At 45.3% G+C, this 12650-nt stretch overlaps 1 protein-coding gene across 11 annotated transcripts in view; it reads left to right on the forward strand.

The window, feature by feature from the left end:
• Window positions 1-12650, forward strand: part of SH3KBP1 (SH3 domain containing kinase binding protein 1) — a 340719-nt gene that overhangs the window by 267564 nt on the left and 60505 nt on the right. For 6 of the 11 annotated variants that reach the window (XM_044234423.1, XM_044234429.1, XM_044234425.1 and 3 more), the window contains one exon: window positions 11003-11110. In XM_044234423.1, coding sequence (XP_044090358.1) covers window positions 11003-11110 — 108 coding nt within the window. Of the gene's footprint in view, window positions 1-11002; window positions 11132-12650 lie in introns of all 11 variants that reach the window. The other 5 variants (XM_044234434.1, XM_044234427.1, XM_044234424.1 and 2 more) reach the window with 1 other exon arrangement.

The raw sequence follows: 12650 nt of genomic DNA on the forward strand, positions 1-12650 counted from the left end.
TCTGCTATTAAAATCCCTTCAGGCCTTCCTCATCCCTGCCTGCTGCCTGCCTCTCATAATGTCTGTGGAAGTTCTGTTCTCTTTCCGGGGACCCAAGATTTGAGGTCAGCTTTTTGCTCAGTTCTTAGTGACATCTGGACTCAAAGTTTACTTCTATGGCAAATCCTAACCCATGTGCTATAAGCGGGTTATGGGAATATAAGGTGGTGAGGCCCTCAGCTCTCCAGGTAGATGGAAAGGGCCTTAGGTAGCCCGAAACCCACTCTGGGTTGATGGCCTTCAACGGTGTTTGGCTTCCAGTGATATGTCATGAACATATTATCATTATATATGTGTGTCATTATCTGAAAAAAGTTGGATGGCACTGACTTACTGCATGTATTTAAATTTTCCATATAACGATGTTTAATACTGACTCTACTTTTCCTTAGGGAACATTCAACCTTCCCTGTTAGAGAAAGGTGCATACGACTAGCAGAGGAGACTCTAGGATAATTAAAAACTCTCTTACGCCTTTTCATTTTAGAAATTCTTTCTCTAGGACTTCTTTTGGGAATTAGACCTTGAAATAGCTCAGACTTTTAAAGATAGAGCTTCAAGTTCTATTAAACCTAGAAAAAAAATAAATTCTAATTAAAGAAACAGTCTTTTTAAGCAAACGTAACTTCTGGTTATAGCGACGATGGAGTCAAAGGTGTGAGACTTACCCTCCTGCCAAAGACAACTTTTAAATTGGACAAAATACATGAACCCACTGTTTTTAGGCACTGGGTAATACACAGCGTGGGGATGTAATCCTTGAGAAAAGGATTTCACATCAACCCTGGCTTTCTTCTAAATTGCAGCAGAGGCCAGTGGAGCCCCAACAGAAAGCAGAAGACTCATCAGATAGAGGAAACAGGTTGTAATTCAGGGCTGCCAAGGTGGCTGGACTTTTCAGGCCAATGAATCGCTGAGGAGCGAGCTGTACAAAGGAAGAGCTCCAGAAAGCTATATATAGAGTCCTTCGAGTCTTGCCAAATACTAAGCCATGCATCAACAGGGCAAGACTCCACCAGACCTGGAAGAAAATAAGCCTGGAGCATGAGTGGGCTGTGAGCTGAGGTAATATCCCAGAAGTCACCAGGGATGGGAGATGTTGGAGTTCCAGCCAAGCACGGTCAGAAAACTTTGCTGAATGCACCTAGCATCTCACTGGGAATCCAGAAGGGGCAGTCGAGGGAACAGCGCTCCCCTAACCTACCCTATAGCCCAACAAAGCTTTAAGCCACGCCTTGACAGGTCAAGCTGATCCGTGAGCCACTTGCTTGCCGATAACAAAACTCAACACTCTTATAAGGAAGACCTCAAAATCCAGTCTCAACAGTGTAGCATGCACAGTTGTTGAAAATATACAATCACAAAGTATGTACAAAGAAGCAGGAAAATGTGAGGTACAGTGTGGGTGCCTTACAGACATGGAGGCATTTCTGCATACTTTTCAGGCATCCATCCGCGCTTCCATTCATATCGGCATGACTGAGCGGAGCCTTGATTACTGCTCCTTGTGTTCTTCATCCACTTTCTCATTGCCAGTTATGTAATATGTACAGTGACAGAAGCAGAAGGTAATGTTGCAAAAGCCGCTAAGTTCTTGCCCAATAAAAAGTCAGGATTTTTTACAAGTTAGATAAACTCTTTCAGGTCATGAGCTCCCAGGGTCGCGAAACAGTGAATGACTCCCTAAGCCTTGATGATCCTAGGATGTTGACATTTGGAATGTGACTTTTTTTTTCTTTAATTTCTTTCATCAGTGTTTTTGTAGTTTTTGTGGTAGAGGTCTTTTACCTCCTTGGTTAAGTTTATTCCTAAGTATTTTATTATTTTTGGTATAACTGTGAGTGGGATTCTTCTCTTAATTTATTTTTTTGGTACTTCATTGTTAGTGTATAGAAATGCAACAGATTTCTGTATATTGTGTCGTGCAGCCTTACTGAATTCATTTATCAGTTTGAGTAGTTTTTGGTGGAGTCTTCAGGGTTTTCCATATAGAGTCTCATATCATCTGCAAATAGTGGAAGTTTGACTATGGCTAGGACCTCCACTACTGTGTTGAGTAGAAGTGGGGACAGTGGACATCCCTGTCTTGTTCCTGACCTTAGGGGGAAAGGCTATCAGGTTTTCCCCCACTAAGGATGGTGTTAGCTGTGGATTTTTCATATAAGGCCTTCATTATGATGAGGTATATTCCCTCTAGACCTATTCGTCAAGAGTTTTTATCATGAATGGATGTTGTACTTTGTCAGATGCTTTTTCTGCATCTGTTGAGGTGATTGTTTGGTTTTTAACCTTTCTCTTGTTAATGTGATGTAGCACATTGATTTGTGACTATCAAACCATCCTGGCAATCCAGGTATAAATCCCACTGGATCGTGGTGAATGATTTTTTAATGTACTGTTGGATTTGGTTTATTGATATTTTGTTGAGCATTTTTTAAAAATTTTATTTTATTTTTTCAGTATTTGAAGATTTATTGTTTGTGCACCACACGCAGTGCTCCATGAAATCCATACCCTCCTTAATACCCACCACCAGGCTCACCCAACCCCCCACCTCCCTCCCCTCCAAAACCCCCAGTTTGTTTCTCAGAGTCCACAGCCTCTCATGGCTCGTCTCCCCCTCCGATTTCCCTCAACTCACTTCTCCTCTCATTTTTGCATGTATGTTCATCAGTGATATTGGCCTATAGTTCTCTTTTTTGTAGCGTCTTACCTGGTTTTAGTGTCAAGGTAATGCTGGTCTGATAGAATGAATTTGGAAGTTTCCTTCCTCTTCTATTTTTTGGAATAGTTTGAGAAGAATAGATATTAACTCTGCTTTAAGTGTTTGGTAGAATTCCCCTGTGAGACCATCTGGTCCTGACTTTAGTTTGTTGGGAATTTTTTGATTACTGATTGAATTTCATTGCTGGTAATCAGTCTGTTCACATTTTCGGTTTCTTCCTGACTCAGTTTTGGGAGGTTATATGTCTCTGGGAATTTGTCCATTTCCTCTAGGTTGTCCAATTTGTTGGCTTATAATTTTTCACAATATTCTCTGATAGTTTTTTGTATTTCTGTGGCATCAGTTGTTATTTATCTTCCTTCATTTCCAGTTTTATTTATTCAAATGCTGTCTTTTTTCCTTGATGAGTCTGGCTAAAGATTTATCCCTTTTGTTTATCTTTTCAAATAACCAGCTCCTGGTTCCATTGATCTGTTCTATTGGTTTTTTTAGTCTGGAATGTGACATTTCCATGCGTGAGTTCATCTCTGGGCTGTCTCCTTGGCTTCTCTCACAAACTGTGGTCTGCCAGGCATTTCTTCTGACACTGAGGTAGACAGTAGTCTTCTTTTTCCCCTCTTACCTCATAAACCATGATGTTGATAAGCCTGCTTTAATAACTGACTGACGGGGATGTTGGAAATTCTGAGCAGAAATCCCAGCCATGCAGAATAATTGCATCTCTTGGGGAGGTGTTAACAAGCAGAGGCAAAGCTGAGTGCTCCTGGGCTCTGGCTTCTATGGATCTTTCTCTCAAGGGCCCCCCTGAAGCTCCACGCAGAAGACGTTCATTAGTAAATATTAAACACTGCTTTCTCTATAGCTGGTGGGATGCTGAGGGTGTAAGACCCCTTTGGGACACTCTGAGGCTCACTTAACAGCCACACTGAAAGTGTTCAGCACTCACTTTCTCCTGGAGCTATATCTCAGTCATCAGAGAAGGCCATGAAAAATTTTTTTCAGCCATGCTGGGTAACTCCTGGGAAATTGGAAATTTCTGGGGAATGTGGGGACAGCTGACCACCAAGAGAAGTGACTGAGCAAAGTGCTTTTCTTTTCATTTGGACCAGCGGATGAAACCATTTTAATCTTTCCATTGTTTGGTTTGATATGTCCATTTGTAAGCTATGCATTCCCTTCTGAACTCAAATATTTGGTGCACTTACCATGTCTGAGAAAATGTGGCCTACATTTTGGAGGTACTTTTTAAGTTGTTTCCATAATTAGGGCGCCTGGGTGGCTCAGTGGGTTAAGCCTCTGCCTTCGGCTCAGGTCATGATCTCAGGGTCCTGGGATCAAGCCCCACACTGGGCTCTCTTCTTATTGGGGAGCCTGCTTCCCTCTCTTTCTATGCTTCCCTCTCGGCCTGCTTGTGATCTCTCTCTGTCAAATAAATAAATAAAATGTTTTTTTAAAAAAGTTGTTTCCACAATTATAAACAAATAATTAATGTGGTACAGACCAACAAGTAAGCCAGATCATATAGATGAAGCTTTCTTTTTTTTATGTGACTTTTTTTTTAAGTAATCTCTACACCCAACGTGGGGCTTGGACTCAAGACCCTGCTCAGGGCGTGATCCTGGAGTCCCGGGATCGAGTCCCGCATCAGGCTCCCAGCTCCATGGGGAGTCTGCTTCGCTCTCTGACCTTCTCCTCGCTCATGCTCTCTCTCACTGTCTCTCTCTCAAATAAATAAATAAAATCTTTAAAAAAAAAAAAAAGAGTCAAATGCTCTACCCACTGAGCCAGCCAGGCCCCCTTAAATGAAGCCTTCTTGTGTAGCTAATCTATACCTGCCTCTTCCTCATTCAACTGAACCTCACTTCTGATGTTTGAAAATTGAGAGAAGTAGATCCATAGTCTGGGGGAAGATTGGGCCATCCACCATTTCATCCATTCAGACAACATTTATTCAGAACTGATATTTGCTAGGCAATGTTCTAGGTATTTGATGGCTGCAAAGGTTATAAAGATAAGATCCTTGTTTTCAAAAAGCTTACCATTTTTGAGAATCTTGCTACTCAAAGTTGGTCCATGGACCAGCAGTATATGCATCACCCAGAAACCTGTTAGAAATGCTGAATCCCGGACCCGTTCTAGACCCGTTGAACCCAAATTGGCATTTTCTTTTTTTTTTTTTTAAAGATTTTATTTATTTATTTGAGAGAGAGTGAGAGAGAGCATGAGCTAGGAGAAGGTCAGAGAGCGAAGCAGACTCCCCATGGAGCTGGGAGCCCGATGTGGGACTCGATCCCGGGACTCCAGGATCACGCCCTGAGCCGAAGGCAGTCGTCCAACCAACTGCACCACCCAGGCGTCCCACCAAATTGGCATTTTCACAAGATCCCCGAGTGGATAGTATGTGCATTAAAGTTTGAGAAGCCCTGGTCCAAATCAGCGAATGTCAACCTGCATATTGGAAGGACCTGGAGAACCTCTAAAAAGTGCCAATTTCCTGTCCCACCCTCTAGAAATTGTGCTCGAATTGGTGTGGGGTGTAGCCCAGGCATTGGGAATTTTAAAAATTCCCCCGGTGATTCTAAATGTGTAGCTAATGTTGAGAAACCCTAAACTGTTAGGTTGCTTTGCATTCTCGACAAAAGGGAGTCCAGGACAAGGTTGTAGCTCATTGTTTTAACCAATTTACAAGTCAGGTGGCAAGTTTGTCTTTTCTCAACATCTGTAGTGCCAAGACTTAGATGCAGATACACCAGAGCTCACTGGTGACTTTTGGCCAACAAGTTATCCATCAGGGAGCGGCCATGAGCCGGCCCTTGCTGTGGTAACCGTGGGAAGTGCTCGAATACTTCAGCCACGTTCTGCAGGGGCTCCTGTGGCAGGATCAAGTGGACGAAGGCAGGACATTGGGGTGTGGGCAACTTCTCCCTCCTCACATGTGCCCTGGGGCCTTGGTATCCCTCACCTCGTCCTTCTTCCAAGTATGTGAGCTGCGGCCACTGATGGTTTCACCCAAGGGTGGTGACAGATGTGTGTGAGCTTAATTCAGAAGCTTTCATGGCCACATTGTCCCTCAGGTTCCCTGGGACCAGTCCATAGAATTGCTGTAATGCTGATAGCCACCAACGGTCATATCGCTCTTTACACCTCACCAAGATTTTCTTGTGTGTCAAGAAACCGAGACCCAGAGTTTTTATAACTAGTGGAGCACTCAAGTCTCAGCTGGCCCCAGTTAGCTATTTTTCCCCTCTCCCTGAGATCGCTCTGGTAACCTGACAGAGCTCAGAGTGTAGAGGTAGGGGTACAGCAGAGCTAAGGCTCTGTTTATTCATTCCTTCAAAGGAAAAACATCATTTGTTTTTTATAAGGAAAATAGCATATTTTACTCAAATACCTGCCTGGTGATGAGGCATAGAGAAACCATTTCGGGAACTTGGTCATAGAAGAGTGAGCATTCTCTGTCAGAAATACTGATCTTTCCACACTCCAGGTTCTTGATAGAGTCCAGGTCTACATTCCTCTGCTTTCATGCCAGTAGAGCTTATTTCTAATCGTCGTTGTTCTGGAAACTTTCATCTACATGCTGACCTCTCACTCTTTCCCACTGCAAACTCCTGCCTCATTCAGAAGCCACCCCCTCGACTGCCTATACTGTCCTGTCCTCATCGTTGGAATCTCGTAGTCTGCTAGGGTGATCATTATCTTGGGTTATATCTGTGGTACTGCTGTGATTTTTGATAGTGTCCCAGGTTTGAAAAGAATGTAAACAGTCACCCTCACATTTTCCAGTATCTTGGCCACACTGCCTCTCTCCTCCCTGGTCGGCTGCTATCTCATTGTCCTGCTTTCATGCGCCTCCCACCATCCTCCTTGGGGACATCCACTCCACCCTGATGACGTTCTGGCCTCACAAATCACTGACCACCTGTCCCTCCATTCTGCTCCTGCCACTTGCGGGTGCCATCTTGCCTCACACCTCACATCGCTGTTCAGTAGAGTTGGGAGTCCCCTGGGAGCCAGGCACTGCCTCCATCCTAAGTGCCAGTTCGTGAATGTTCTCTTCCAAGACCCCAACTTCCCTCTCTCTCTCTCTTTCCTTCCTTCATGCTCCACGATTCTGCCTTTGACCTTTCTCATTGCTTTGGTTCAACCCTCATTCCCTCTTTGGGCTATCTGGTTTTTCTCGGACCCACTTGTTTTTCAATCCGACCGGGCACTCCTGCCGGTGTTTCTGCTCCATAGTGATTCACTGTCCGCCTCTCACACTAGGCTCTGAGCTCTGGAACACTGTTAAGGACTTTGTAATTTTCTCTTTCGCCCCTGAATTCCTCTGCTATCCTGCATGTTTTCAGTTCTCAGTAAACAAATTGAATTTGGTGCTCTTTTATACTTCCAGAAGCACAGCCCTCATACAAATAATTGTCTCTTCATCTCTACCATCAGAAGGTTTGTTCTTCTTTCTGATTTGCTGATGAGGAGGTATTCTGCTTCTCATTCTGCTGTCAGAATTGTTTCTGTTTCCCTTAAATTAGCTTCTCTTGCTAGGGGATAAGAAAGGGCCTGGTTCGCTCTCAATCTCTGTCCCTCGTCAGGTACCTTGACTCGGGCTGGCTTCTGTCCTGCAGTGCTTCCTCCATGTCCTAAGACACACTGACCATTTTCTTTTTGAAACATGCTTATCTCATCCACGAGCCTTGTATTTGTCCTCTTAACCAATCAGAACGGTAAGACAGGTTGTGTTCTACCTTCACGCTTTCCCTGTGTTACCTTGAAGTACACAATGATTAGTACTGTTAATGTTTTCCTTAAGAAGCCAAGAAGAGATGAGCCATCCAATCCATTCTCCACTGATGGGAGGTGTAATAAATATGTCCTATACCCTATTTTGCCCTGTAAGCCTGTATGAGTTCTAAAGTTACTCTGGATATGCTTCTGCTTATTAAAATTTTCTTCATTGTTTTTCTCACATGTGAAGGAAAAGGGTTCATTACAATGATTCTTGGATTAGTGCTTGCAGAAGACTAAGGTGAGGCATGGATTTGCACCAGTTGGAAAGTCTGGAAGAAAGCTGTTGAAAAGAAATGTAGCACTAAACAATATTTGAGTGCCTTTTATGGATGTAATTCTGTATCAGGTGCTCTGAAATGAATGTGCAGGCATGTTCAGTCCGCACATAAGCAAACGTTCCACCCATGACAAGATTTAAGATGGTTTGAAAAGCTGTTAATGATTTTTTCCTCTTTGGTACCAGAACTCGTGGTTGATAAAGGTCATCCAAAGGGACCTTGTATAATATGGTGGAGGGCTCTTTTGTGTAAATCTCTAAGCTCCCTGGACTTAGGATCATGTTCTTTGCCGGTTTCACGTCTGGTGCCAACAGAAGGAACTTGAAGATACTTTGCATTTCATGGATGTTTGTTGAAGTGAATATCATGAAATGCAAATTAACACAGTTGTGAGTGTTCAAGAAAAGAGAGAGCACTCATCATTATCACTTTCCTAAAGGTAAATTTCAAGCTGGGTTTGAGGAGAAGAGGACTTGTCCAGAAAAAGAGGAGAAAAAAAGGTGCCAAGCATTTCCTCAAAAGCAGAGCCATCTGGATTGAAAGATTTAATTTCTAAGGACTTAAAAGTAAAGGAATGTCACCCCCTACTCCTTGGCAAGATTTTCTGATATAGTTGATGACAAGGTCTTCTCCAAGCTGGAGGAACATCAGAAGCCATCGTACTTTGCCACCATCACAGTCCCCGTTCATGGATCCTTCTGTGGGGACTGATGCTAGATTGTTTAGGGAGTGATGTGACCTGAACAGGACCAGAATACCTACCTGGGCTTGTCTTACCATTTTCCAAGAAATATAAGCATTCCCTCATGTTGTCTTTTGAACCTCAGTTTGTCCTGGGTAAATCTGAACTTGATGCTTCAAGTGTCTGTTTATCGGTGTGGGTCAGGACTAGAATTTACCATCCGTGATTAAGGATCCATTTCTAAAACCCACACCTCTTCTAAAAAGTTCATTTATCTTTGTAACAGATGGCGGGGAGAAGGGAGGTGGTGCTCATTTACTTCTCACCTGAGGTGGACCTTTTCTTATGTAAAATCATCATGAGTTAAGGTCTCTGGAGTCTACTTTGTCCTGATTGCTGGAGATCACAGAACTCTGGGTTAGAAAAAGTCCTCCTTGATTCCACAAATATTTATTATTATTGGACATTGTGAAGTGGGTTGGGGGCATAAATGGTCAAAAAGCCAGATACGTGGGGCGCCTGGGTGGCTCAGTGGGTTAAGCTGCTGCCTTCGGCTCAGGTCATGATCTCGGGGTCCCGGGATCGAGTCCCGCGTCGGGCTCTCTGCTCGGCAGGGAGCCTGCTTCCTCCTCTCTCTCTCTCTGCCTGCCTCTCTCTGCCTACTTGTGATCTCTGTCTGTCAAATAAATAAATAAAATCTTTAAAAAAAAAAAAGCCAGATACGTTCCTCACCTTGCTAAAATGTATGATCTCACATACACTGTGGCCCTCGGGGGTCTACAGTGGGGCCCTAGGCCCACTGCACATCTGCAACTTGGGCCCTCCTGGCCCCTTCCCACCCCCACTGCCATTGCGGAGGACCATGAGTGTCTCTCCATGGGCCCTGAGCACTATCTCCTCCCTTTGTTGAGTGATGTTGCCGCACTTCAGACGTGACTTTCAAAGTCCTATGTGTTACTAACATTTTCTGTAAAGCCTCTGCTGGTTCTTGGCTGTAGCAGGAATTGTTGGTCATAGTCTGAGAATTGGGTTTTTACTCAAGGTTGATACCCAAGAGCAGGGTGTGTACATTGTCCGCACACAGGGCAGGAAGAAGCACCCAAGTGAGGGGGTTTGCAGTAGGCCGGGCGAGTCTTGGACCGGGGGGCAGAAGTGGAGTTGGAGCCAGAGGTCAAATGTGAGATACAAACTAGAGCAAAATAGAAATGGTTCTGTGGCCTGAGGTGGAAGGCCCAGGAGAACCACAAGGCTGTGTGGCTTGGGTCAGAAGCTTGGCACAGTCTTGCGCTCTCCCCGGCACCTCGCACGAAACAGGCGCTCAGAAAGCTTCTGACGAGGGAATGAACAGAGTAGGGTAGCAGGTTTGAACTGGAAGAATGAGTAGATTTGTTCTTTCATTTAGTGAGCAAACATTGAGTTCTGTAAGGTGGGGGAAGGGCTTTTCCCAATGACAGCGGTGCCCCATCACCACGGAGAGGAGAAGGTGAGGAAGGGCAGTATGTTCACAAGCTTGCCAAAAGTATGATTCTTATGCTTGCCTGACTGTCGCAAGGCCCCTTTTTAATTTCGACAAGATTTATGTCAGGCCAATCAACGAGGACATCTGTGCATGTGATATTTCCTGAAGCCACGTTTGTGGCTAATGAAATAATTTTAAAGCTTCAGCAAAATTAAGATGAAGAAAATACATATTATCGTCCCATCTTTAAAGAAAAGCAGATCGCATTGATGCAGGGCCTCTGACAGCAGCCCTGGGTTCCGAGTCCCCGCCCACAGCTCTGGCACACTTGTGCTTTTGTTCTCCCATCTGACTTTGGAGATTTGTGCGGACTTCCTCTCAGTAACCACTGTTGCGCTATCAGTGGCCTCAAGGAAAGGGCCTCCCTCCGTTCTCTCTAAGAGGGGTGTGAGGCCAGGGCACCGGGGTGGCTCAGCCGGTTAAGCGTCTGCCTTCTGGATCTTGGAGTCCCAGGATCGAGCCCCACATGGGGCTTCCTGCTCAGCAGGGAGCTTGCTTCTCCCTGTGCCCCTCACCCTGCTTGTATTATCTCGTTCTCTCTGTCTGTCTCTCTCTTAAATAAATACAATCTAGGATGCCTGGGTGGCTCAGTCATTAAGTGTCTGCCTTTGGCTCATTTCATGATCCTAGGGTCCTGGGATCCAGTTCTGCATCGGGCTCCCTGCTCTGTGGGGGGCCTGCTTCTCCCTCTCCCACTCCCCCTGCTTGTACTCGCTCTCTCCCTGTGTCTCTCTCTGTCTAATAAATAAATAAAATCTTATAAATACATACATACATACATACAATCTTTTAAAAAAATAAAATAAGGGTGAGCCTGCTTCTCCCTCTCCCTCTTCTTCTCCTCCTGCGTGTACTCTTTCACTCTCTCTCCCTCAAATAAATAAATAAAATCCTTAAAATAAAATAAAAGGGGTGTGGGACCTCTCCAGAGGGTGCTTGCCCCATTTCTCACTCTCTGCTCTCCCGTTTCCTAGGACTGCATCGATGTGGGCTGGTGGGAAGGAGAGCTCAACGGCAGACGAGGAGTGTTCCCTGATAACTTCGTGAAGCTGCTTCCACCTGACTTTGAAAAGGAGGGCAATGTAAGTCTTCCTGGCCTTGAGGTCAGTGCTCCACATGCCGTCAGCATGTGGCTCCCATGATGGGTCTTGGGAATCCCAGGGGAGGGAATTTAGTGGGCCACTGAAGAGCCCTGGCATTTTAGTTCAGTGGACCAGCTTTTGGAGCCCTCTGCCTTTCGGTAGGCTGGGCACAAGTGTGAACGCATTCATTACCTTCCCCTAGCCTCAGTTTCCTCATCTGACAGCTGATCACGGTGATCCTTAGTCTGGTGTTGCTGCACGAATAAACAAGATAGTGTGTGTAAAGCCCTGGGTGTGGTGCCTGGAACATATAAGCACCCAAGTGGCAAGAACTCTCGGGCACTGCATTTGGTAAGCGGACTGCCTCCCTCCTATGCGGGATGTCCTCGGAGGGGTGGGGAGCGGCCCAGTGCTGGCCAGGCAGGTGGCTGCAAAAAGCATGCTGTGAAGCGGAGGATGCAGAGCGAGGCCACCGATGTTCTTACACTGTGTGTACACATGTGACCTTGTATACACGCATTTGTCCATACGTGTGTTTGCCTATACCTCTGATCGATTTTCTCTTTGTGGGGCCCCGTTTTCCAATGCTGTGGTTTCAGTGAGCCAGCCCGTCTTTGCCTCACTCCAGGTGTACTGTCTCTCTGATGAGGATGAAACAAGAAATTTTGGAAAAGTTAGAAGCACGTTGTATCATAAGGGGCAGCAATTGGTCTTTCCCGTTCTGCTCTGCACTTCAGGGCTGTTTGCTCAGGCTTTGCTTGACTTCTTGCCTTTCTGGACTGGTTCCTGTTTACGCCTGCTGGGGCACTGCTACTGGACCATGAACCTAGCCTTGACCCATGACCATTCCAACAGAGCTGGAGTTTATGAAGGATAGCTACACATTGGTGGATTGGTTGCTAACTGAACAACATCGATGGTGTACGTAGTGCTTTGATGAACGAATGTGTTGATTCAAGAAGCTGCGGTGTTGGGACCCACCAAGGTCATGCCCTGCCGATCTTCAGATTGGTTTGAAGCCTAGGGCCACCCCTTGGGCTTTAGGATAGCTTGCTTTACTGTATTGTTCAGCGGAAGAGTGTTCTGCTCCACACGTGTTATTCTCTCTTGGAGCTGAGTTTGGGGTTCAGAGAATCTGGATTCTGCTTCCTGGTGTTTTCTATATCCCTGACTCTTAGTGCTGGTCCACGGGCCACACTGTACATTACCTGGAGCTTGTTGGAAATACTCAGGCCCCACCTGCGACCTGGGCCTTACAACCGGCATGTAACAAGACCCTCCAGCAGACCGTTTCCACATTACTGCTTGGGAAGTGCTGCTATAGAAGCAAGTGTCTGTCTGAGTGATGACAGCTCCACCTTCCAGGTCCTGACTATATCGGTGGAGGGGAATAAATTCCTGGAACAGAGAAGGGTTCTCCATTCAAGAAAAAATTTCCAGCAAACGAAATTACTTGAGCCATTTTTATTGGCAGGTCAAGGTGTGGTGGGTTATCAGTGGATAGAATCCACCCCTGAGAAGAACAGATGCCAACGTTTAG

The sequence above is a fragment of the Neovison vison genome, chromosome X (genome assembly GCF_020171115.1).
Source record: "Neovison vison isolate M4711 chromosome X, ASM_NN_V1, whole genome shotgun sequence".
Taxonomy (NCBI): Eukaryota; Metazoa; Chordata; class Mammalia; order Carnivora; family Mustelidae; genus Neogale; species Neogale vison.